Source organism: Electrona antarctica, assembly GCF_951216825.1.
Source record: "Electrona antarctica genome assembly, chromosome: 23".
Lineage (NCBI taxonomy): Eukaryota > Metazoa > Chordata > Actinopteri > Myctophiformes > Myctophidae > Electrona > Electrona antarctica.
Window position 1 is genome coordinate 17,787,840 of NC_136804.1, and position 26,090 is coordinate 17,813,929.

The 26,090-nt window shown below is 44.7% G+C and overlaps 1 protein-coding gene across 1 annotated transcript in view; it reads right to left on the reverse strand.

The window, feature by feature from the left end:
* Nucleotides 1–26,090, reverse strand: part of nell2b (neural EGFL like 2b) — a 100,915-nt gene that overhangs the window by 11,766 nt on the left and 63,059 nt on the right. The window contains exons 14-16 of the mRNA XM_079494019.1: nucleotides 12,976–13,098; nucleotides 12,388–12,483; nucleotides 233–373 (exon numbers count right to left, since the gene is read on the reverse strand). Coding sequence (XP_079350145.1) covers nucleotides 233–373; nucleotides 12,388–12,483; nucleotides 12,976–13,098 — 360 coding nt within the window. The remainder of the gene's footprint in view (nucleotides 1–232; nucleotides 374–12,387; nucleotides 12,484–12,975; nucleotides 13,099–26,090) is intronic.

Below are 26,090 nucleotides of genomic sequence, written 5' to 3' on the forward strand. Positions count from 1 at the left end.
CTGACCCTCCTCCCTGGCCTGTGTGTGTCTGTGTCTGTGCAACAGTGACACTTGGTGGTGAACAAACGCTATCGGACACAGCCAGGGACACCGGGACACCGGGACAGACCCAGGGACCTAGCCACACAAATAGCTGTTTATATAGAGTGGTTGCACTTGCACCACTCAAAAATATATATAATGCTCATTAATACATGGTGACCTTTCAACTTTGAACTTGCGACCTCCGTACCTTCACAGGACTCTCCGTTGGCGGCAAACATGCCGTTGTCGTGGTAGCCGTCGCGACACTCACAGTGGTACCAGCCTGGGAGGTTGACGCATGACGCTCTGCTGTCACACTCCACGAAACCGTCCAGACACTCGTCAATATCTGTACGCACGCACACACGCACGCACGCACGCACGCACGCACGCACGCACGCACGCACGCACGCACGCACGCACGCCCGCACGCACGCACACACGCACACACACACACACACACACACGTAGCAACATCAGATTTATTGAACATATGTCATGTAGCAATACCACAGTACACACAGTACTCACAGTACTCACAGTACTCAAATGTTCAAAAAGGTGTCAAATTTGTTTAGCTGATCTACAAGCTCATAACACAGCTTATAGATCTGATATTTTCAAATAGCCAAAGTATAAAACAGGGCTGAAGTGCTTAATGTATATGTTTTTTGTAGGAATAATCTTCATCTGCAATTGCAAATTAAACTAAAGTTTAATATCTCATAATCATAGTGTAGTAAAAAGTACACTAGTTACCTCTAAGATAGTGGAATAGACGTTTAAGTATCAAAGAATGGGAGTAACATAAAGTAAAGTAACATTATACTAGGTACAGTACTTGATTGCTTTCCACTACAGAGTGAGAGAGAGAGAGAGAGAGAGAGAGAGAGAGATTCAATCTCCACCACTAACCACCCAGCAATCTCCAGACACACGTCAATGCATTTTTTTATGGGCCTGGCCTTTTGGTATTGGCCCGACCGTTATAAATCATCATGCACTAATCATCTTTACTGAACCGCCAACAGGCTTTTGAAATACAGGTGAATTATAGAGATGGAAAATATATATTTTTTATTAAGTCTGTGGTGGCCACATTTAACCTTGGGGAAACCATTTTTCAGTTAAGGACAAAATGGGGCGTTTGGAGGCGATTCAATTAACTTGCTCTTGATAGACACACTGACAAAAACATGTAGTCCACACACACACACACGTGCACGCACACATGCACGCACACTCATTCCCTAGCCTCTTTGTTGAAAACTTGAAGCTATTCACTTGATATATTCATCCAGGAGCCTTGCACAGAATCCAAGGTCTTTTACTGTTGTCCTTGCTTATCTCTTTCTCTCTGCAGTCACAGTGCACCCCCTCCCTCCCGTCTTCACTTGAGCTTTCACTCTCCCTCTTCTCTCTCTTATTGTCAAATAAGACGCCTTTGTTTCTTTCAAGGTCTCCTCTGGATGTCTCTCTCTCTCTTTCCCAATCGGTTTGAATGCTATCAATGCACTGAATGGGACAACATCACGTTTAATCAGACCATTGAATGGTCTCAATAGCCGTCTACTGAGCTACCAAGATCTCAGTAGCTGCATTCTGCTGCATTCTTGTTCACGGCTACTGTTTTGACAGTGACGAGGCGCGTTGTCCGACTATACCCTATGACTAACCCTAACACTACATCTAACCATAACTCTAACCAGCCATGTACGTAAGTCAGTTTCACATTGTTTTCACTTCGGCGGCAGTAATTTCACTCCATCACTGTCAAAACAGTAGCCGTGCTGGTAGCCCGCTGCTGGCCTTAGCGGTCCAGGCGCATGCCAATATAGGCTCTGGCCTGCATGACAGCGTGTCGCATGTTCGAGTTCCGTTCATGACGACCTTTGCTGCATGTCTCTCCCCTTCTCTCTCTCCCTCTTGCCTGTCAATCTCCACTTGAAACTATCAATAAAGGCTGAAAAGCCCAAAACAAAACTTAAAACGAAAAAACAGAAATAAACAACAGTAGATGGCTATGATATTTTGTCCCTTTCAGTGCATTGATAGAATCAGGAATCTTTCCCCTTTCTCTAACTCTATCTCTGTCTGTCTCCCTCCTGTGTTAGTGTTGACGCGTCCTTGAGCAAGACACTGAACTGAACCTTTCCTGGTGAGCAGGTTGGTGCCTCGCCCTCGGACTGTGAATGTGTGTCTGTGAATGCAATGCACATTGTAAAGCTCTTTGGATAGAGGCGCTATAGAAAGGAACCATTTACAATTTATTTACCTCATCTCAGAGAGATCAGGTCCAGGTCACGTTCTGGTTTAAAATGCAGAGAGTTGCCACGGTTGCTATGGATAACACAAACAATAACAAAGGCCTGTGCTGATGTGTTGCTGTTGCTCTCTCTCTCTCTCTCTTTCTCTGGATATGTGGGTATACTTGTTTGGCGAAGTATAGTCTCTTTCTTTTAATCACATTCAACAGTCTCATCTCCCTCTCGCATCACTCGTCTCCTCGTCTGATGAGTCTCTTTATCCGTCCATCTTTACACTGCTCTCACGTTTACTGTTTATCTCTGTGTCGTCCACCATCCCTTTGTTCTCTCTCTCTCTCTCTCTCTCTCTCTCTCTCTCTCTCTCTCTCTCTCTCTCTCTCTCTCTCTCTCTCTCTCTCTCTCTCTCTCTCTCTCTCTCTCTCTCTCTCTCTCTCTCTCTCTCTCTCTCTCTCCACCTCCCCCCCCCCCCCCCCCCCGCTGTGCCTCATTGACTGTCAATGAGCTCTGCTATATTATGCTTCCAGCTGCCTTCTAAACCACTGGAGCCAAATTCACCATCATACTGATGATAATAAAAAATAAATGAAAAAGAGAACACACGCTACAGTACGTAGGAGATCATTTAAAAAAAAAAAAAAAACTATTTGAAAACCGAACGAAAGGTGTATGTGAAGACAGGCTAGGCTGATATGCGCTGCTAGACTCATTATTATTACGTCTTTTAAGATCAAACTGGGAATTCTTTTTAATTTAAATTTCTGTTTGATACTACAGAGTCCAGAGCCAGATCACCACTGACAGACAGCATGTCATTTTGGAACCAGCTCCAACTAACGAGCAATATCTATACTATCAATAGTGAGAATGATTAGACAAATTGGCAAAGGTTTTTGGGGAAATGGGTCTTAGTAGAAACAATGTTTTTTAGAAGACAGGGTTAAGCAATTAAACATGGGATGGTTTATTACTACTACTGACTTACTTCTCCTCCAAAGTGAGTGACACCCACATTCTACTACTCTGCCACCAAAATGTGGAATGCCCTGACACCATATCCCGTAACAAATATGTATCACTGGCTTCTTTCAAAACAGGCCTGAAAATCCATCAAGATCACTTAGGACAATGGTTATTTGGTTCCATTTGTACTCTCTCTGAGTTAAATTAAATTAACTTTGATTTTACAATATAAATTGTGGTCTCAGAGATAGAAATGCCATTAAATGGGGTATGGGGGTCCGTAGACTAATGCAGGTCAAACTGGGGGGTCCTTGAAATCAAATGGGTTGAGAATCACTGCTAGAGCCGTAAAAAACTTATCTTATGGGGGTTCTTGGCGTATATTTTCAAATGGAGGGATCTGCGAGCTATCAGCTATCAACAAGTATAATTTTGGGGGTCCTTGCCATGAAAAAGTTTGGGAACCACTGACTTAGCAGACCATAAAAAGGAGGTGACCTTCACTGCCAACATCTTTTTCTCTTTTGTACATAATAGTGTTTTATATTTGTTGATGGTATTTTTGTGGTATTGTTATGCTATGTTGATGAATCGAATACATACAGTAGGATAGGACCACAATGGAAACAAGTCCCCAGGACATTTTGGTGCTATCATTTCAGCCAAATGTCTGACTGTACCTCGTGCCGTTTACATTTCTGACTAATAAAGTAGGCTATTAAATCAATTTAAAAAAGGCCTAAACGCTGCAGTGCCTCCCAGTGCAACGGGCTGTTCATTTCAAGCTGCTCTTCATACAAGCGTCATAAAACTGCAGATGCAAAACGACATCCTACATCACTACGAGTGAACTTTACGAGGCGTGATGCGAGTGCCTTGTTATCCAGCCGGGCTGTGTGTAATTGGCCACGCTCGGCTGCCTCTCGCCTCTCGTTAGTGGGAACATTAAGACAAACTGCAGCCCATGGATTACAATTCATACTGTCACGTCGTCGCCATCGGGGCAGAAACCTTGTATCTCCGTATTTCAACGTTTTACAGTACAGTATGTGTTTCCTTCCCCACCCGTAAATTAGCGTCCCTACTTCGTTGTGTCGCGCAAAAGTATAGCCAAACATAGCCGATCTACAAGCTCACGACGCACCTGATGTGACGTGTTGTGAGCTGGTGCTCAGCTATTTCTTTCTTTCTTTCTTTCTTTCTTTCTTTCTTTCTTTCTTTCTTTCTTTCTTTCTTTCTCTTTCTTTCTTTCTTTCTTTCTATCTTACTATCTGTCTGTCTACACTACAGTATGTGAAAAAGGTTACGTCTGTCTGTGGAGTGTGAACTTAATAAATATTTAACCCATTAAAAGCGCAAAAGCATCTGTGTCCTTTTAGATTGTAGCGTTGGCTAATCAAAAACAGCGGATGTGCAAGCTCACAAGCGGGTCACTGCGTGCCGCATTGCAAGCTTGTGCATCTGCTATTGTTGAACATTTTAGAAAAATGTTGAAAGAACTACTGGTTTAATGCATTTGTAGAATCGGCCTAAGGTCTTAATGGGTTAACCGCAATTAAATGAAAGAGCTTGTGACTAAATAATAACTACATTGCATCGACTGGAACCCAGGGTATTATTTTTTTAACTGTATTTGACATACAAGGTTTCCACCCGACAGCGAGGACATTATTCCTACTCTTACATTAATTTCCAGTGGATATTACAACTGAATATCCTGGAGGGCTGTTTGGTTGTGACTGATGATCGGGGGGCTCTTGTTGTTATGAACCGAGAGCAATAATGAAGAAATGATTAGCGGTGCAATGTGTGTACTTTCAGATAGGCATCTGGTTACATACAGCATAATTAGGTGGCACTGACATTTAAGCGTGCGCGCGCGTCACGTACGTGTGTGTGTGTGCCATGAATATTGAGCAGTATTACCCAAGGGTAATATGACGCGCGTGCACACACGCACGCACACGCACACACACACACACACACACACACACACACACACACACACACACACACACACACACACACACACACACACACACACACACACACACACACACACACACACACACACACACACACACATACCTGTAGTGAGTGGGGCCATCAAGTGGACACCTGTCATTGTTAATGTTTCACTGAATTAGTGTATGACCCCCAGCATAATCAATAATTCATGTTATACTATAGAATCTATAGTAGCATCTTAACAGTAGGGTCAACATTCGAGAGGTTCCATTTGTCACTCACTCATACAGGTACAAGCAGTGAGCATTAGCCACTTAATGACTTAAGCCCCATTTTCCACTCCAGCTATTCAAAAATAGCCGACCTACAAGCTCTCAAACAATGGAATAATGGTTATTAATAGCAGTAGTGTTGTTGTCCTTGATCAGGGCTCTGACAGCTTCAGGGAAAAGACTCTTCCCGAGCCTCGAGCTCCGGTCTTTGAGATGCCTTTAGTTTACATTAATGCAGCAAATATACTCCCTGGCAGTATACACACAATACAAAAAAAAAAAAAACTGTTAATTTATGTAAGTGTACATTTGTGAACGTTAACCCTTTAAGACCTTAGGACCTGGTTCTACAAATGTCTTCTAAAACAGCTTTCTGAAAAACCTATTTTTCTATGTCAGTGGTTCTCAAAGTTTTTCATGTCAAGGACCCCTGATGTGTATTTGGCCGCAGACCCCCATCTCTAAATATTTTGTTCCAGGGATCACCAGAAGCAAAGATTTGAGTTAAAAGCGTTCGCTGTGAAAGAATATATATTCAAATATTTGTGCCACATTTTCATGATTGAAAAAAATAGCAGATCTACAAGCTGGTATCAGATCTACATAGCAGATAAAACATTTCAACAGCTAATGGTTAAAGTGGTTAAAAGCTAAGGTGACACAGATACGTTCATTGGGTTAAATGAACCCTCTGGATTTTTATTCGCTACAGTTCTACATGGAAGGTAAGACAACATTTCAATCTTTCAGCTCCTATACCACCTCGTGGAGTCATAATGGAGCGAAGAAACAAGAAACAAACTCATAAACGGCTGTCTGTCTCCCATTACTCGATAAATCATGGTTAGTACAACTGCTGTAAGAACCAGCATGCATAACACTCTGGAGGTAGTGTTGTTATACCGCAAGTGGTTCCCAAAGGAAGTGGCAGGAGACAGATTGTACTGTAGATCGTCTGTTTTCACTAATTCTTAACCATAATTTTGTTTTTCTAATGTATGGAATTTCTTAGAGTTGTCCTTTATTTCTTCATGAAAACACTGAAGAAAAATCATTGCATTTGTTTTTTATTTATTTATTATGTTTTTTGGAGGGAATGTTTTTTGAAAATGTTTTGAAATAAGGATAATTAAAAACAAAATGTAAAAACAAAAAAAACAAAAAAAAGGGACGCATAGCCTACAAATTTGGGAACCAAGTTTGGGAAGCAGTGTATATGTTATAATATTGGAAGGTTGTGGGTTGCATTTGTTGGGACGTGTTTTTAAAGTGTAGGGTAGGCTAGTTGCTCATTTGGGCTTGCTTCACTAGGCTACTTGAACCCTATATACTGTACATCAGCGATTTGAAAAAAGTCTCACAGTCACACGGCACAGTTGTGAATTATAGAAATCTGGAATGTTTTTGAAACATTTTGCAAATGTATCACGGGAGAGATTATTCGCTTATTATTATTATAAACCTAGTCTTGCAATGCGAGTGGTGAAGACTGTACCAACTTTCCCCCAAAAGGTTGACATATCTCATAATTTACTCATAGCTGTCCTCCACACAGACAGAGTGGAAAGGTGAAGAACAATTACTCAAGGAAAGATGGCAGAAACTGGCCAGAGGTCATTAGCATGCATGAGTTGTTCCCTGAAATAGGTGCTATTATCTCTGGGTGAGGGATTTTTGGATGCTGGCTTGTTATAAGGAGGAGAGATTGAAAAAGAAAAAGAATAACTAACAATCCAATTTCATCGTTATTATGGCAGATTTCTGAGAATGAATGCAAAAATAAACAAAGCAGACAAATGGAGGCACAACTCTTTAGTTTACACAATGAAATGCAGTGTTCATTTAACCCAACGCAATGTGAACTTGAAGATCTGTTCTTTTCGGCAAGCTACACCTAACCAATGTTGCAATAAGCTCCACCCTGCAATGCATGACAAATCAAAAACTGTAACTGTATTATAACAGTAATATCTTTGCTATTTTTGACTTTTTGCCCTACGCACTTAATTAGTGAATACAATTCTATTGTGCAATCAGTTGCAATCTGCAACTGATTGATTGATTCATTGATTGAATAGTTTATGAAACTAACTAAGACAGAAACGTAAAAAAAATAAAAACAGTACAGTAACATTTATTATTTATTTCGTCTAGGGCTAGCACCAAAAAAGTCCTTGCGGTTTTGTTTCCATTTAGGCCCTATGGCAGAGTATGTTAATACGATGGGGTGGTTGTATTTGGTCTCCCTGCTCTTCTATTGAGACATTTAGATCCTGTGTTTTGATCCTGTGTCTGATTTGACACGGAGGGTCATAATTCAATTTCTCCCCTGAGCAAGCAGGCAGGTACTACCGCATTTGTGCAGCATTAAGTGTCCCCTGACTTAGCCTCGGTCCCAGCCTTACTCATCTGCAAAGAGAAAAGCCTTCATGGTCACAACCTAAGGCTGAGAATACTTGTTTCATTCACGGACAATGTAAACAGATTTGTAAAGCGTCAACGCCATGTCCTTGAGCGGTACTTCCGCCGATACACTCTACGTACAGCGTACGTAGGTCTTGCCCAGCGTGCCCCTGACTTCACTCCAGCTATCCCCTAAAACAGTGGTACCCAAGTGGGGTCCTTGAGGGAGTTCCAGGGGTCCCCAGCTGTTTGGAACCAAATGGACCCTTATGGGTGTGGTCCATTTGGTTCCATTTGTTGTTTCAAATTAACATTGATTTTACAATATAAATTGGGGTTTCAGAGATAGAAATGCCATTAAATGGGGGTCCGTAGACTAATGCATGTCAAACAAATTAAACGGTTTGAGAATCACTGCTAGAGCTGTAAAAATCTTCTCTTATGGGGGTCCCTGGCATATCTCTTCAAATGGGGTCCGCGGGCTAGTGTCAATTTGGGGGTCCTTGACATGAAAAAGTTTGGGAACCTAAAACATACACTTGCAGCTATATATACAGAGAATATACCTCCTCAACACCTTCATGAATGTGAAAATATCCCTCCCTGCGAGCCGCACATAATTAGACCCTTCATGAGGATCCTCAATAGACTGGCTTGTACAAAGGGGAAAAGCAGTCCCTTTGGGTATTTCAAGGCATGAAAGCAAAGGCCCTTATCGACACAGTCAGAGAAAAATGAAAGACGTCAAATTAACATTTTCTTGCGTCGCGCAAAGACAGAGAGAAGGCCGGCTTCTTTTCATCTGAAACTCGAACGGCTTGTGTGATATGAGCACGATTGATATGGACCAAAGAAAAAGCAATTCTATGCAATTCTCCAAAACGAATCGTATAGCCACTGTGGACATCTAATACGACAGCTCCCTTTTAACCTGCCTACACGGCCATCTGGCAGACCAATGGATTTGTTGCTACCTTGGTGTAATTTGGAGCAGGGAGTGTTTGAGACAAAGTGAGTGAAGGTGTTGGAAGAGATCCAGCATACAAAGAGACGCAGCTTTTATTCTTTATGAACAATATGCCTTTTTTAAGTCCTCCGGTCAAAGACAGTGGTGGAGTGTGTGTGTGTGTGTGTGTGTGTGTGTGTGTGTGTGTGTGTGTGTGTGTGTGTGTGTGTGTGTGTGTGTGTGTGTGTGTGTGTGTGTGTGTGTGTGTTCACTTCAGAGTCTCAGTGATAGGAAATAAAGGTGGGAGAGAGAGTTGGCTCAATTTGTTTACACACAAGACCTTCAGACCTTAATTTCCCCATAGAGGTGACACACACACACACACACACACGCTCGTACTTCTTGCCTCGTCTTTCAAACAACTTCTAACACACGCGCCCGCATGTGCGTGCAGGGTAGAGATGTCAGTGCACCAGTCGATGTGTTGGCAGCCGTTTCTAAACATTGCTGTTGGAGAGCAAAGCAACGTGTCAATCGGGAAGCCAAAGCGTGTGCACGCACGCACGCACGCCCGCGCACACACACACACGCGCGCACACGCACACGCACACGCACACGCACACACACACACACACACACACACACACACACACACACACACACACACACACACACACACGTTATTATTGGATGCTCGTGGGTGTTTCTGTGTGTGACTGACTAAAAGACAGAGAAAGCAAGCATGAGAGATGGAGTAAAATGGAGCAAGACAGGCAGAACGAGAGAGAGGGAGAGAAAGAGGGAGAGAGAGAGAGAGAGAGAGAGAGAGAGAGAGAGAGAGAGAGATAAAGAGAGACAGAGACAGAGAGATGGGGGGCCATATTATTGTCTGTGTGACACGTTGTATGCTTGTAGATCAAATTTGTTTGCACAGCATAAGTGAAAGTAAAACGTCAACGCATGGCTTGGAGAGAGAGAACTCATTGTTTCACATCTAAGCTAAAGGGGAAACAGCTGTAAAAACCTTTATTGTATTTTATGCCATTAATGAAGGAATAATGAATGAAAGAGTCTGGCTGCCTCTATGGCCAAAGTTTGCTGATATCGTGAGATATTGTTTGATAGAGCGAGAAATTCGAAATTATAAACATTGCTTGAGAATTGACCGAGCTCTGGCGTAGTTAAATGCAGAGTGCTCGTGGCTGCCTACTGTAAATACATCCATGCACTCTGTGGGGTGCACACCGGCATTCCGAGGCCCGCGGAAGCCACTTAGTCAGAATGGCGTCGGAATGCCACTCCGGTCCCCACTCTGTGCGTCCGGCGCCGGCCAGACATTTGCTTTTCGCTTGATATCGTTTGATAGAGGGACAACAAAATCACGATTGATACTATGCGACTTGCAAAAATAATGATTTTGTGTAAGATGATGGCGTTATGACTTAATTATCGCATAAGACATGGAAATAAGACGTGCTGCTTAATAGGGCCTGGAGATAGAAACAGAGAGAGGGCGGATAATTAAGAAAGAGAATGAGACAAATACAGAGAGAGTACAGTAGCCTGCTGCTGACTCTGCATATGTCTTAATGAGAAAAAAAGGTTGTGCATCAGCAATGGTTTTCAGTGGAGTGCTAAACCCTAACCCAGTGTACATCAAAAAAATAGGAATAAAAAAAAATACAAAAAGGTAGCACATGAAAATGTTACAAATGCGGACAATGTACTACCATTTCCATTTCTTTATTGGCACACACGCTTACGTGTTTCGGCTATGAGCCTTCATCAGAGCATCATGCTCTTCCTATTTTTGTCTGCATATGTCTTGTTAGAAGTCAGAAAGGGTTAGTGACAAGGAATGTTCCTTAGTCTGCATCAACACCTGCAGTACAGTGTCTGCAAACACCAGAGCAACCTACAGGTGGGGAAAGTACGAGAAGCGCAGTTAGCGCACTTCGCTCCTTGAAGAGGCACCATTGTGATGTCGTTGAGCAAGGCACTTGACCCCTCCAACAGCTCCAGAGGATGTGTACAGGACAACAGTAAAAGAGTTGCTGTGCTGGGCAACTTCCACATGTACATGTGAGTAACAACGAGCGTGTGTGTGTGTGTGTGTGTGTGTGTGTGTGTGTGTGTGTGTGTGTGTGTGTGTGTGTGTGTGTGTGTGTGTGTGTGTGTTTTTTATTATTTTTAATAATAATAAAAATAATAATTCTGTTCTGTCTATGTGTATTTAGCTATTATGAACATTAGGTGCTGACTGGCGTTTCACTTGTGTAGAGTTCTCAAATTCTGCCCAAAACCGGCCCGGCCCGATGTTTTAGGGCCGTATTTTTTCTCACAGGGTTTATCTGCATGAGGAGATAGAGACAGAAAACCCTTGGCAAAGAGAGGAGAGATAAAATGGGTTTTACGATCAAAACGTTCATGATTCCTGTAATTTGTTGTTTTTACGTTGTAAAGCACTGAATAAAACTTTGCTTTAGAAATGTACTAAAAAATACAATTTATTACTAATTTGATGTCTATTTATTATCATAAGCTAACTTTAGACAGTGGATAAAGTTGTGGTTGCTGACATGCAGTTTTCCTACACTTTGGTGCATCGGGGGAGTTCTCCGGAGCTTCTGGCTGTGACAGCTATAGGGGGAGCCGCCACCTGCCTCTGAGAAGCACCCTATAATCACATGCAGGCACCGTTTAAAGGACCATTTTACATATCGGTGTAGGTGGAAACCTTGTATATCTAAAACATTCCTTTTGAAATTATTATTATTATTATTATAAAGAAACAGTATGAATTTGTTGTGAGCTTGTAGATATTTTCACATTTGTGTGACACACGTATGATGAAAAACACGACATGGAGATACAAGGTTTCTTCCCTGTACTTCTGTGCATCTGTAATTGATTACTTAAAAGGGATTTTCAAGACAACCTGTGTCGAGCAGAGTGAATTAAGTAGATAAAATGCATTATAGAGTCGGTGTTCTGCATAAAAAATAAAGCCGCTTAGTCATTTCAAACCTGCATTATCCCCCAGGGAAGCTTTCAGTCTATTTCTCTCATTTACATCATGGCACTGAGCTGCATTTTTAACCGCACTTGGAATAAGTCTGGCCAATTCTCACCATGAATCAGGTTTTGCACGAGACATTAATGTTTATCTTTTTTAGTACATCAATTGTACCGTAGGCAGAGAGCAGAGAGACATTTTTATTGGCACCTAAAATGAAAAATAAAAAATAAAACACTGTACAGTATGCTGCATTTCTCTTGGGCAGGTCTAGAAGGGTTATCCAGGGTCATTTTATATTTAAGCGTTGGCTATTCAAAATAGCAGATCTACAAGCTCACAGCGTGCCACATCGTGCCGCGCTGCGAGCTTGTACATCTGCTATTATTGAAACATTTTTCAAACATCTTGAAAGTGTGAACACCACTGACTCAGAAGGCCTTTTGTAGAACCAAATGGGTTCATTATTGGCCAGCAGCGAGCGGGCAGGCATGCATGCAGCGCCAAGGGGAAGTGTCACAGGATGCCTACCTGACTCACACCTGGTCCCCGTGTAGCCCTGCTGGCAGATGCAGGTGTCGGGAGACACGCAGGAGCCCCCGTTCTGGCACCCGCCGTCACACATGGCTGCGTGGGGACAGGTTTGGACACGGTCACTTGTTACGGAGACTGCACAAAATGTCAGGCAATAATCAGAGTAATGCAGATGGAACGCAACTTTAATGTTCTAGAACTTTCTCCCTCTCTCTCTCTCTCAGTGCGTTTTAACAGCGGGGCGACAGCCAGACGAATGTATTTGTCAATGGGACCCGGCAACTACTGTACTGGCGATAGCAGGCGAACAGGCGATGGTCGAAAAGTGGGCGGATGAACATCGCCCGAAAAGATCTTTTGGGCGACATCGTCCGGCGATAGCGGGCGATTAGGCGATAGCCAATGAAATTCACGTGTCGCTCGCCGTTGTTCCATAGCCTTGTAACAGAGTATTTCTACATTGCAGTATTGATACTTTACTGTAAAAAAGAATTGTACTTCTTCCACCACTGTGTGTGTGTGTGTGTGTGTGTGTGTGTGTGTGTGTGTGTGTGTGTGCGTGCATGCGTGCGTGTGTAAACAAACCTCTGCAAACAGTGCCGTTTCCTATGAAGCCTGGTTTGCAGGAACAGCTGTGACCCCCCACCGTGTTGAAGCAGATCGCGTCCTCGTCACAGCTGTGGCTGCCGCTCTCACACTCGTCGTGCGCTGGAAAACACAGAGGGAGAGAGAGAGAGAGAGAGAGAGAGAGAGAGAGAGAGAGAGAGAGAGAGAGAGAGAGAGAGAGAGAGAGAGAGAGAGGAATGAGGATGTCATTACTAAACAGTAAACACATGACACACGCATGGCTGAGCAGCACACCAATTTAATGTGTCACTCTGTAGACCAGGGGTCTTTTTTTCTGACATTCAACCAATTTAACCCTCAATACGTATAGTAAACTTGACCTTTGGCTCTGTACTTGGTTTCTCTTTTTTTCCCCCACTACACGCCTACACCAAATATCTTGTAAATTTTTGGCTAATGTTCCACACAATATGGAGGCTATAGGGTTCAATTAGGTTCCCAAGTTGCATCGTTCCCAAGTAGGCCGGTGGCCGACTGCGACGGGCACGTACCGTACAGGTCTAGTATGTATAAAAAAAATAGATCCTATCACAAAGACTTGGCAGTCCCCCTGTAGTAACTCTGAGGACCCCCTGTTGAAGACCCCTGGTCTAGAGTATTATCCTTTCTACTGCAGACGACACCAGAGCCAGACCGATATCGCTCAGGCCAATCATTAGGGAAAAAGAGGGGGCCTAATATAGACCCCCTGTGGGACACTGGTCAACAAAGTATATGGGTTGTTTAAAAATGTGCACAGACATACATTTTTTATGTTCACAGAGAGAAATGCAACGAGCAGCATAATCTTTGTTGGATGGTCTGGATACATGATTTTAAATGGGACGTACTTAACATGTCCCACACCCTCTAAAATAAATCTACACTCGGCTGCGGCATTACAGTACTTCACTGCGGCTCAAAGGCAGGTCAGTCTGCATAAAAACCAACAGTTTGACCAGTTTGCTGTGGCAGGACGACAAAATGAGCCACTTGACATTCAACAAACTCTCAAGGAGCAGTGTTATGATTCATTAGCATTTCTTTGTAGTATTTCATAATTCCCAGTCTGTTGACAAATTTGACAGAGGAACTCGATGCCAGGATCTAGGATTAAGTGCGTGCGTGTGTGGTTGAGTTGAGTGGCTAATTGACTACCAGCTGGTGTGAGTGGTGCTACATGTAACCATTAGGTGGAACCAGGCTGCTGATTGGCTCCTACTGTATGTTGGTGATTCCACTATAAATCTGGCTGTCTCCAGCCTCTGACTTCTTCCTAGTCAGCCAGGCTCCAAACACCAGCAAGTTATTTACAAAGAAAGACAACCTTTCCAAGCTGCACAGACTGGTGGGGGCGGAGCATTTCACCAACCGATTTCCATTTGGTTGCATTTCTACGCCCAAGTGTTACAGTATGGTGGTCCCTGAAAAGAAAACGTCTGAGAACCACTGGACTCCTAATGTGCCACGCATAGCGTCATAGTAAATCTGTGTCATACATATTCTGAAGAAAAACCTGGAGACTATATAATTGGGTCATTATAATCCTATGTCAAAAACAAAATCTGCCATGGACGAGGTCGAGTCTTGCCCCCGTCTGTGTGGGTTGGGGACATTTTTGATGACCCCTATATCATCCCCTCCCCGCCTCCCTCCTAGTCAGTGTGTAGGAGTTGAGTTTGTGTTGACATTGTGTTATAAATAAGTTCCTGTCGACAGCCCTTCAGTTAGGGAGCTCATGCTCCCAGCAGAAAGCATTCCAACAGTATTATCGTGAAGGCTATGAATTTGGTACATGTGTTTATGTACCGCATTTATCACTGTTGAACTCATAGCACATTAAACGGCTAACAGTGTGCCAAAGCTGGTGGGATGTGGGCTCCCGTGCATTGACACACATCGCCCACAAACATGCACACAAACAAACAGACAGATGTACGCACGCGCACGCGCACACGCACACGCACACACACACAGAAAAAGAGTGAGATGACATGTGAGGGTGAAGCTGTTTATCTTCACATGCTGGCTGCTGTCACAAGCGGCACCGCATCAAAAAGACTAATTAGAACACACTGTCACTGTATACAGTTCTATTGTAGCACTTGGCGAGCACGCGCGTGTGTGTGCGTGCGTGCACGTATGAGAGTTATGGTGGTCCTTGAAATTAAAAACTTTGAGAACCACTGATAAATACAAATCAATTAATATTATAACATTAATTATAGTCAAAGTGCTCCAAGTTAGTAAAATTATGTAAATGGCATGGTATCGGATTGGCATAGACTGGAATACTGGCCGATACAGATATCGCATTTTAGGCAGTAGAGGGCTATAAGCTTTTCCCCAATACTGGTATCGGTATCGGAACAACTCTACTATAAACCTGATGTACAGTTGGGTGCCACCGATATTGTCCCTTATCATTTGACCCATTTAGGCCTGACCTCAAAATTTTTAAAAATCCTTCTAAATCCTCCAGTTTTCTGAAATAAATATTTTCACGATTTTTCAAAAATAACAGACCTACAAGCTCGTAGCGCGCCACTCGGTGGCGCGCTATGAGCTTGTAGATCTGATATTTTTCAATAGCTAAATTATAACATAATGTTTAAAACACCAAAAGGGGTTCCCGCCCAAAATGGGTTAACTGTCCTTTTGCGCAGATCACGCAAACCTCAGCAAAAAGAAAAGGACAATATCGATGGCCTCCAACTGTATCATCATCATCATCATCATCATCATCATCATCATCATCATCATAACCTTTATTTCAGCTCGGAGTGACAGTTGGTATACATGCAGATTGGCTATAAATATATATGAAACTGAAACTGTTACAGTAAGTAAGTCTGTTGGTTCTAAAAATATTTAACCAAATATGTATTTGGACGTGCAAGGTTTCCACCCGACAGCGACAATGTCCACATTTAATGAACTAATCTTTGGTTTACTGCTAAACATACAAACTTTCTTTCATTTCAATCATTAGTTTGTTTATTGGAGTAAAACTTCTGTGTGTGGCCAGTTGGATTAATGCTACAATTACAAAAATGCTAATGATTCTTATTGAACGGGTCTGCAACATAATTACTCTGGTGCAAAAACGTCTCCCGTGTACACTTACAGTAATCAGTGTCTGGCACTCCTTTGCAAATGGCACATGATTGCATAGCGGATATTAGCTCGGCAAGCCAGGAGGCCGCTTGGGCGCTCTAAACACAAGGTTAAGATCTAATCTTTGCGCTCTACGGTATTATGGGGATATTGGCTCGTACAAATTCTATTAGCTTCTAGGCTCAGCAGCACAGCACAACAGCGCTTTAATATCTTAGCTTGGTATCACGGCGGATAAAATGGCCAGATAGGTTATCAATCAATAAAAGTGTTGCCCAGAGTGACTGTAATTCTCACTGCTTCTGCCCTCCCACTCAATTTCTCTTCATCTCTGCCGTGACCATGTTTCTGTGTTTCTCTGACTTTGTGTCGCTTTGTGTCTCTCTCTCTCTCTCTCTCTCTCTCTCTCTCTCTCTCTCTCTCTCTTTGTGCATCTCTCTTTCTTTCTTTTCTGTTTGCCTCTGCTTCTCATCATGAGGCTTCAAGCCTGACTCATACAGATACATATTTTATTGAACTCCTGGAGCTGTGTGTGAGCTGGAACACTATAGACAGATCTTGTGAGTGCTGTCAAACAATTCATTCTCAAGTGTGTGTGTGGGTGTGAACTTGTGTTAATAATTGAGAGCCTGAGTGTGTGTGCGCTGTTCCATTGCACTGCTTTAATTAGAAATGGTATAACTATTGTTATACTCTAGTATGTTGATTGTGACATTTTAGCTGTTGATAAATAAACTTCCACGTGTGTGGGGGAAACTCATGTCTCAGCTTCAGGTCTTCAGGAACACAATGTATAGAGATTCTACATTAAAGGAGTAGGTTCACCCAAAACAATCGATTACAGTACACACCATGAATTCATCAATAATTGATGACCAGCTGAGTCTCTGACGGAGTCTCCTACCGGAGACAATAGTGCAGTGGTTCCCAACCCCCAGGGGTCCTTGAGGGAGTCCCAGGGGGTCCCCAGCTAAATGATAGTTTGGAACCAAAAGGACCCTTGTCTGTAACTCTGAGAGTGTACAAATGGAACCAAATGGACCCTAATGGGTCCAATTTACAATATAAATTGGGGATCCCAGAGATAGAAATGTCATTAAATGGGGGTCCGTAGACTAATGCATGTCAAACTGGGGGTCCTTGAAATTAAACAGGTTTGAGAATCACTGCTAGAGCCATAAAACTCTTCTCTTATGGGGGTTCCTGGCATATCTTTTCAAATGGGGGTCCACGGGCTAATTACTGTCAATTCCTTAATTGACATGAAAAAGTTTGGGAACCACTGCATTAGCGTCTTTCCGCCGGTCAATGTAATGGTGTGTAATTGATAGAAAATAAGTCATTTTTATGTCATTTAGTTCATTATTTTCCTTGGTAAAAACATCTTTAAGGTGGCGTTGTCGAAAACTATTTATTATGTGAGGGTCCTTTTTTACACTCTCAGAGTTTAGTTAATTAGTTTAGTTTAACAACAGAGTTTTACTGTGTCCCTGTGTGTGTGAGGCACAGGAACATTTCATATTCCAAAGTCAGGCGTACTGTAGCTGCAGAGTATTAAAATGAGATCATAAAGGTCATTAGTAATCACTCCCATCTCCATTTCCATTTCATTAGTATCAAAGCCATTCATTACGATTGAACCCCGTGACTCACCGTAGACTGCCAAAGGTCTCAAGCTATTTGCCCAACCAATAAAAATTACCTTGCCCTGATGAGGTTTCCAATTAACTCTCCGGGAGATAAATGGCAACAAAAACAGGCTGAGTATTATTTTTGGCATTAATTAATGACAGTTTCATATGTCAAATGAAAGCTTTACGAGGCAGCAAGGACGAACATTTTCGCAAACTTCTATCCTTTCTTAAGGTGGCCTTACACTAGCCGATTTCTTTCAATCTGAAATCTGATAGCACCACACACTACAGGATAATCGGAGCGGGGCAGAGCAAATATCAAACATTCTTGATGTTGATCGGGCCGATCCCGATCGCGCTTTGAGCGGCCCCGAGCAGATCGATTGAGTCGGGCACCCCCCGAGCGTCAAAAAATGCCCGATTATCGGCTAGTGTAAGGCCACCTTAAGTTTCAGTCTCTGCTTGAATTCAAAAAATTAATATTATGCCCAGTGCCTTGCCTCTGGTAAAATATTAATCATAGTCAGCGAGAGATAAGACAAATAAATAATTGGAATGCTAATGTTTTGTTCGCTCTTGGACGATGCAATCTGTGGCCCCAGCTGCCGCATCAGCTGTAATTACAAGACACGATAAGCGGCTCCCGTCATTAAAACACTGCAGTGTCTCGTGCCACTTGTTCCCAGAGAATGGTTTCTCATTAGGCTGGACTCTGTGTGGGACGAAGGGAGGGCGAGCGAGGTGAATAAGATAGCCGGATGAAAAGATGGCTGTGCAGATCAGAGGAGGAGAGAAGACGGAATGAGAGGAGAGGAGATGAGAGGGGAGGAGATGGTATAGGGAGTAGAGGAGAGAGGAAGAGAGGAAGAGGAGGAGAGGAGAGGGTATAGGGAGTAGAGGAGAGAGGAAGAGAGGAAGAGGAGGAGAGGAGAGGGGAGGAGATGGTATAGGGAGTAGAGGAGAGAGGAAGAGAGGAAGAGGAGAGGGGAGGAGAGGAGAGGGTATAGGGAGTAGAGGAGAGAGGAAGAGGAGGAGAGGAGAGGGGTGGACACTGGACAGGGTACATAAGATCAGAGGATGTTGAGAATGGGAAGGAGCTAGGGCAACTTTGACAATGGAGAGGGCCACTATATTTCCACACTCACTCCAGAGGGCCACATTGCATATTTCTGTCAAAAATAGCCGATCTACAAGCTCAAAACGCGTCACACTGTAGATCAGCTATTTTTGCAATTATTTGAATTGAAATCCTGAAAAGTAAAATTTTTATACATAAAAAAACATGACATAAAAAGGCAATAATATTTTATTCCTACTCATTAAGCTACTAATTTACACTGAAGTAATTAAAGTGGGTCCTGTTTGCATGTTTGGAATTGTAACAGCTGAAATCAATAATATATCAGTATTTATTTCTGATATTAACCTGAGGGCCACATTAAGTGAAGGTGGGAGCCGCATGTGGCCCCCGGGCCGCCAGTTGCCCATGTATGAGCTATACCATCCCATTGAGACCATGGGCAATCAAGTGTCAGCGTGATTACATTATAATGAGAGGGTCTCATCAGTGTGTGAATGGACTCTGAAGACCGTCCATGCTAATGTTATAGGGATGCACATGTACGTAAAGAAAGACTGTATTAACAAAAGGAGAGGTGGCCATCATCTGTATCCAGTAACCTCTGCCATTTGCTTAATGGAAAATGGGACTCTTGAGGAGTGAGTACTTTAAAAGCACCCCATAAATTAAACCGCATGAACCCTCTATTCATTGACCAGAGTCCCCCGGGGGAGCAATAATACTACTGTAGGCCCCCTTCTCCCATTCCCCTCCACACCATATCTCTTTGCAGAAATAGCTGATCGATACGCGCTCACAAAGCGCTGCAATGCGCCAAATGTTTGCCCAAGACTAAGGACACTAGGTTTCTTTCAAGTGGTTGAAACTTTCATCAACTGAGCTAATTAGGCACATACCAACAGAATGCTCTACTGTTCTAAAATCCCCTTCTTTAAAAGAAAATAACAAAAAGAAAAAGCACCACCTGGTACGGTACAGTAGCTCAATGCGTCAGTATCCTTACACGCGAACAATTATGATAATTGTCTTATCCCTCGCCTCAACTCTCAGCTGTACAATCTAGAAAGCAGTACATGTCTTTAAAAAGGTCTGTTAAGGAACATCAGGGACTTCTGTTTGAGGTATAGGTTGGCTCTTCGTGTCTTTAAAGAGGTTTTTAAGAGGTTATGGTAAAGAGCATCAGGGAAATCTGTTTGAGCTGTATAGTCTCTGTGGCTCTTCACGTCTTTAAAAACGTCTTTTAGGAAACATCTTGAACAGTAACTTGAACTTCTGTTTGAGGTTTAGTCTCTTAGGCACAACACAAGAGGGAGCTAAATGAGACAGCATGTCTGCCATGGTTAAAAAGGATTTATTGTAATATAGCATTTAAATGTAGACATGTGTATGTCTATGCTTAATAATAGTCCTTAATCAACGCCATCCTTTAAGGGTAAGGTCCTATCTTTTGTGATATATGTTTTGATTTTATTCATGTTTGGGGGGTTAAATGTTTATGTTTTGATGTGATGGATTGAAGGATCTGTGAATGACTGATGCACAATAAAGTAGGCGTTGTTGGCCGGCCCGCGGGAGAAATGACACAAGTGAGACAAACCGACAAGGAAGTCCACGGGAGACCTGGTCCACTTTGATAATTTGATTCATAACTCTACTCGTAAAGCTATAGGTGGAATATAGTTAAGGCCACACTAAGCAGCGTGCTGTTCAAACGGGAAGAAGCTGGGAAAGACGTCTGAACTGGTGAGATAGTTTATATTTTATTTTATATCCCGCGAGGAATCGAGGATCCATGTTTGTTTTCGCCAACTAAACATTCATGTGGACTGCTTCCGTTTCTGGGATGGATTAATTTTGCGTTTGGATTTCCTTTGGATTTCCTTTTTTCGTTCAGTTTGGAAAGCGCTTGAAGACGCAGATTATTATTTTGTAGTTATGGAACTATACGGAACAATAGGAGCGTGCATGCATGCGTGCGTGCGTGCGTGCGTGCGTGCGTGCAAGACGCGGACTTGTGGTTCAAACGTGATTCATTGACTATCTAACGGGATGTTTACCTGCCGGTATTATTATTTCTGATGATCTGAATTAATACCACTTGACCACAACTGCACTGTTTTATTACTGTCTGTGTTTGCTGGTTATTATTTTATTGAAGCTATTCCTTATACTTTCAGCCTATATCAATTGTATCGAAGGAGATCAGATGTCCTTTTTTTGTGTTTGTGTTACTGTTTAAACATTTTCAAAGGCTTTTCTGCCTTCAGTGCCTAGGGTATTTGGGTAGGAAAAAAACGGAGGAGGCAGCACGCAATGCCTTAATTCATACGTAATCGACTGACTGAACCAGTCAAACTTTCTTAAGGGACACCAACTGTGAGCGGACAAAGTAGACATTCAACTCAAAGCATGAAGACACAGGTCTTAAAAAATGGGGCGGGCGATATGACCAAAATCTCATATGCCGATATACAGTAGTTAATTTTAGATCCCGAATAAAGATATACATTACATCACGATATAGCATTTTTTGTGTAAATTCAATGAATGAATAGTTTATATAAAATTGCCACGTGGAAATGCAGTTTGAAATTATATATATATATATATATATATATATATATATATATATATAACAAATAAGGTAAGGTACTAAATATGTCTTCTTTTATTTAGAACCTTGAGAGAGAGAAAACAGTAAAACATCAGAATAACAGAAGACAAGACAAACACCCCCTCCACCCCCTGTCCAATTAAAAAGGGTCCAGAACTGCAGTAGAGTTTAGGACATCATCATCATCATCATCATCATCATCATCATCATCAATCTAAACCTCACTCAAAAGTCTGCAGATATTCACAATTCACCACATCAGTTCTACTTTTGCTCAAAGGTTCTAAATACAAGCTTGCACGCACGCACGCACACACGCACATGCACACGCACACGTACTGTAGACTGTACTACTATACTTGAGAGAGGACATCAATATTCCACGTTGAAAATTGCAGATCTACAAGCTCACAGGCTTTAGAACTAGGATTGAGTGTTTGCACCAACTCACAAAACCCACGTTTCTCGTCTGTGTAGATCCATATCTTTGCAGATGTGCTTGGCAACGGCAGTACAGTATAAACTCTTTCGGGAGCCTGTTGCAACGTCTGCGTTTGGGGTTTCCTCTGAGCAGTAACAATTTACAATTTACAATTTAGGCATTTAGCAGACGCTCTTAATCCAGAGCGATTTACGTCACAACAGTAACTGTTGACCATCATCATCTTGTTGAGAATTAGCATTGCCCCACTCCGAATCTCGTCCGCTAGTCTCCCTCCATGTTGTCTGTTTATGAAATGAATATCAGCATGCCGTATATGGAGCGTTGTGACGTAAAATTTTGCAAAATGGTGATGTAAACGATAGAACTTCATATCATATTAAATGACAATATATATAGTAGTATCGCCTTGCCCTACTTAATATCACATTATTAAGAGAGGATTCTGGCAATATACTGTACAAAAAAACAATAGGCTACTGGTGACTAATGCTGCAAAGCAACAGCCTACCATTAATTTTCAATGGAATCCAGCGATATGAAGATACAACGATACATCCAACGTTTGTAGCTGCTGCAAAAGATACAAAGCTACAAAAAATTAGCTGGTTTCAACTTCAGCTACAATTAAAGATCCAAAGCTACAAATACGCTGTGTAGCTTTGTATCTTTTGCATCTGCCCGTGTGAACGCAGCATTACTGTCATATAACTTACGTCAAAAGGGCCTTTTCACCTTTCTGTGCCTTTGGAAGGTAACAATTTTCAATGGAAAAGTGTCCAGGCCAGGCCAGGCGTGCCCGGACTTATATTTTATATTCTTTTAGAAGATATATAGATAGATAATTTGGGGGTCATTGACATGATGAAGTTTGAGAAGCACTGGACTGTGTGTGGGAGACCCAGATGCAATGAAATGAGAAGGTGTGTTGCTCAGAAAGGTCAAATAGCTTGACTGCTGCACCCAGAGCTTGCTGGGAAGTATTGATTAACCCCACCTGAGCACCACGGGCACTATCTGATGTGCTCTACTCTACTACTGTGCGTGCGTGTGCGTGTGTGTTTGTGCGTTTGCGTGTTTGCGTTTGCGTGTGTGTTTGTGTGTAAAAGAGGCTGTGTCAATATGTGAAAAAGAAAGTATAGAGAAGCTACATGAATGCCTGTGCAATGTGTGTCCGTGCGACGTGTGTAACATGGTTAATAGTGCTAGCAATTGCCCAAGCATTATTGGAGCTCATAGCCGAAGTTCAGGAGCAGGACCACACCTCCAACGCAGCTACCTCCACCTCCTATCAAGCCACATCCAATCAGGCCACATCCATCCCTATAACTACTAGCCCATCTAACCATGGCTCTCCCTCGTTCTCATTTCTCGTCACGCACGACAAACGAGAGAACACAAACGCACCACACTAATTTAATTATTAAATTATTCGACCACCATCAGCCATGGACCAGGACGACGTCCTCAGCCTCGCACCATCAGACGAGGACATGTTCGGTCCAAGCCCTGACAGCGACCAGTACTCTTCCTACGACGAAGAGGAAGAGTACAGAGAGATATTCGAAGTGTCCGAGACACCCAGCAGCGTCGAAACGCCTCATCCACAGCAAACCAACGAAAACACAAGCTCCTCCGAATCCGCTTCAAACCCTCCCGGTCCCCGAAATAGAGGCCGACCCACTCACCGTCATCGCCGTTCTCCCCTCTCTCCTTCACGATCGTCACGCAGGTCTGGTAACGTAGCCCCCGTTCACCCCACTCGTAACACAGCCGCTCTCGCACACTCCTCCCGTAGTTTTCCTCATAGTCACCCCGCACCAGTTATTAATTTATCCGACACCGTTATCTCCGATTGGACCGTCGTTTCACTACACAAAGCTCTTAAAGCCAGAGGCATTCATTTCCACCGCTCCGATAATAAGGCTTCACTTTTCCTCGCACTCACGTCCACCAGCCCACCACGACAACACCGTTCACGTTCCTCCCACCGTCCACTTCCTGGTTACGTCACCACGGCTGCCCCCGAACGTCATGACGTCACCACCCCCTCCAACACAATGCAAATGCACCATTCCCAGCAGCATCACTCCCAAGCCATTTCTCACTCCTTAGCAAGGTCCCCAAACGCCCAAATGTTACCAGCCCCAGTAGCCGGTCACACTGCCTCGTTAGCGCCCCCCACTGCCCGCCTAGCCCACGGACACCAGTTAGCCCCAGCAGGGGATGCCGGCACCGAGATGCCGGCGCCCCCTACTGACCGCAGAGGCCTCAGACAGCAACCAGCCTCAGCAGGGACTGCCGGCACCGAGTTGCCGGCGCCCCCTACTGTCCCCAGAGGCCGACACCAGTCAGCCGCAGCACGGATAGCCGGCACCGAGAGGCCGGCGCCCCCTACTGACCGCAGAGGCCACAGACAGCAGCCAGCCCCAGAAGGGGATGCCGGCACCGAGATGCCGGCGCCCCCTACTGACCGCAGAGGCCTCAGACAGCAACCAGCCTCAGCAGGGACTGCCGGCACCGAGTTGCCGGCGCCCCCTACTGTCCCCAGAGGCCGACACCAGTCAGCCGCAGCACGGATAGCCGGCACCGAGAGGCCGGCGCCCCCTACTGCCCGCAGAGGCCACAGACAGCAGCCAGCCCCAGCAGGGACCGCCGGCACCGAGCCGCCGGCGCCCCCTACTGCCCGCAGAGGCCACAGACAGCTACCAGCCCCGGTACGGGACGCCGGCTCCAGGTCGCTAGCGCCCCCTACTGCCCGCAGAGGCCACAGACGCCAGTCAGCCTCAGCAGGGACCGCCGGCACCGAGATGCTGGCGCCCCCTACTGCCCACAGAAGACGACATCAGCCAGCATCAGCAGGGATAGCCGGCACCGAGATGCCGGCGCCCCCTACTGCCCGCAGAAGCCACAGACGTCAGTCAGCTCCAACAAGAGCCGCCGGCACCGAGATGCCGGCGCCCCCTACTGCCCGCAGAGACCACAGACAGCTGCCAAGCCGCAGACAGCCATCAGCCCCGGCAAAGAGGGCCGACACCAGGTCGCTAGCGCCCCCTGCTGCCCACCGAAGCCGCAAGCGGCAGTCAGCGCCAGCACGGGACAACGAAATCGAGTCCCTAGTGCCCCCCGTTGCCCGCAGAAGCCGCAGACAACAGTCAGCCTCAATGGGGGTCGCCGGCTCCGAGATGCCGGCGCCCCACGCAGCCCACCACAGCCACAGCCAGGGATCCGCTCCCAGGGGCCCCAGCCGCTGGCACACCGAGCCCTCCGCCAGCTTCCACCACCATCAGCAGCCCCAAGCGGGAGCCCCCGGCACCGGGATGCCAGCGCCTCCCGCCACCTCATTCCAGCAACACTACTTCGGCAGCACAGGAGCGCCCGGCACCGAGATGCCAGCGCCCCCCGCTAACATGCCATTCGGATACAACTTCCAGCAAGGCGCTCAGGCAGAGAACCCCGGCACCGGGATGCCAACTGCCCCAGCGCCTTTCCTCCTCCACCAGCAGCTCCCCACTCAATCTTTATGCCTACCATCAGGCTCAGGTCTCGCCATCCAACCGCCAGGAGGAAACTTCACCCTAGCCTCAGCCATGCCACCCTCCCGCCATCCTCAGACGTTCTCTTCCCGCCCATCCCCAGTGCCAGCCAACCTCCGTCACCAAATCCTCCAGGGTAAATATGTAGACCTCGCCCTTCTCATCACGCCATCCCTCTCCGACCCCATTCCAAACTCCCCGGACGGACACAACTATGACAAGAAACCAAAACTCAACCGATCCAGAGAGCTCTCCCCCATCGAGTTCACCTATGCCTTCTCCCTCTTCAGGGACGTCCTCTGCTCCCAGTACCCCGCCCGCCGTCAGGAGCTCGATGACTACCTACTCATCGTCACAAACCTCGCCCTCCGCTTCGGAGGGGACGGTTTCTATAAGTACCACATCCAGTTTGCCTCCGAAGCCGCAGCCCGTCTCAGCCAGTTCAACGAGAACGCATACTGGGGAGCCCTAGACAGTGAGCTCTACTGCCGCACCTTCGCGGCCCGAGCTTCACTCCCCTGCACTCTCTGCCATGCTCCATCGCACCCGGCCTCCATCTGCACCATGCCAGCTCACGCCAACCCATCCCAAGGCCCGTCCAAGGCTTACAACTCCCGCGCTTCCGCCCTTACGCGCCTGTCGCCAGCCCTTCCTTACACCCCCCAAGCAT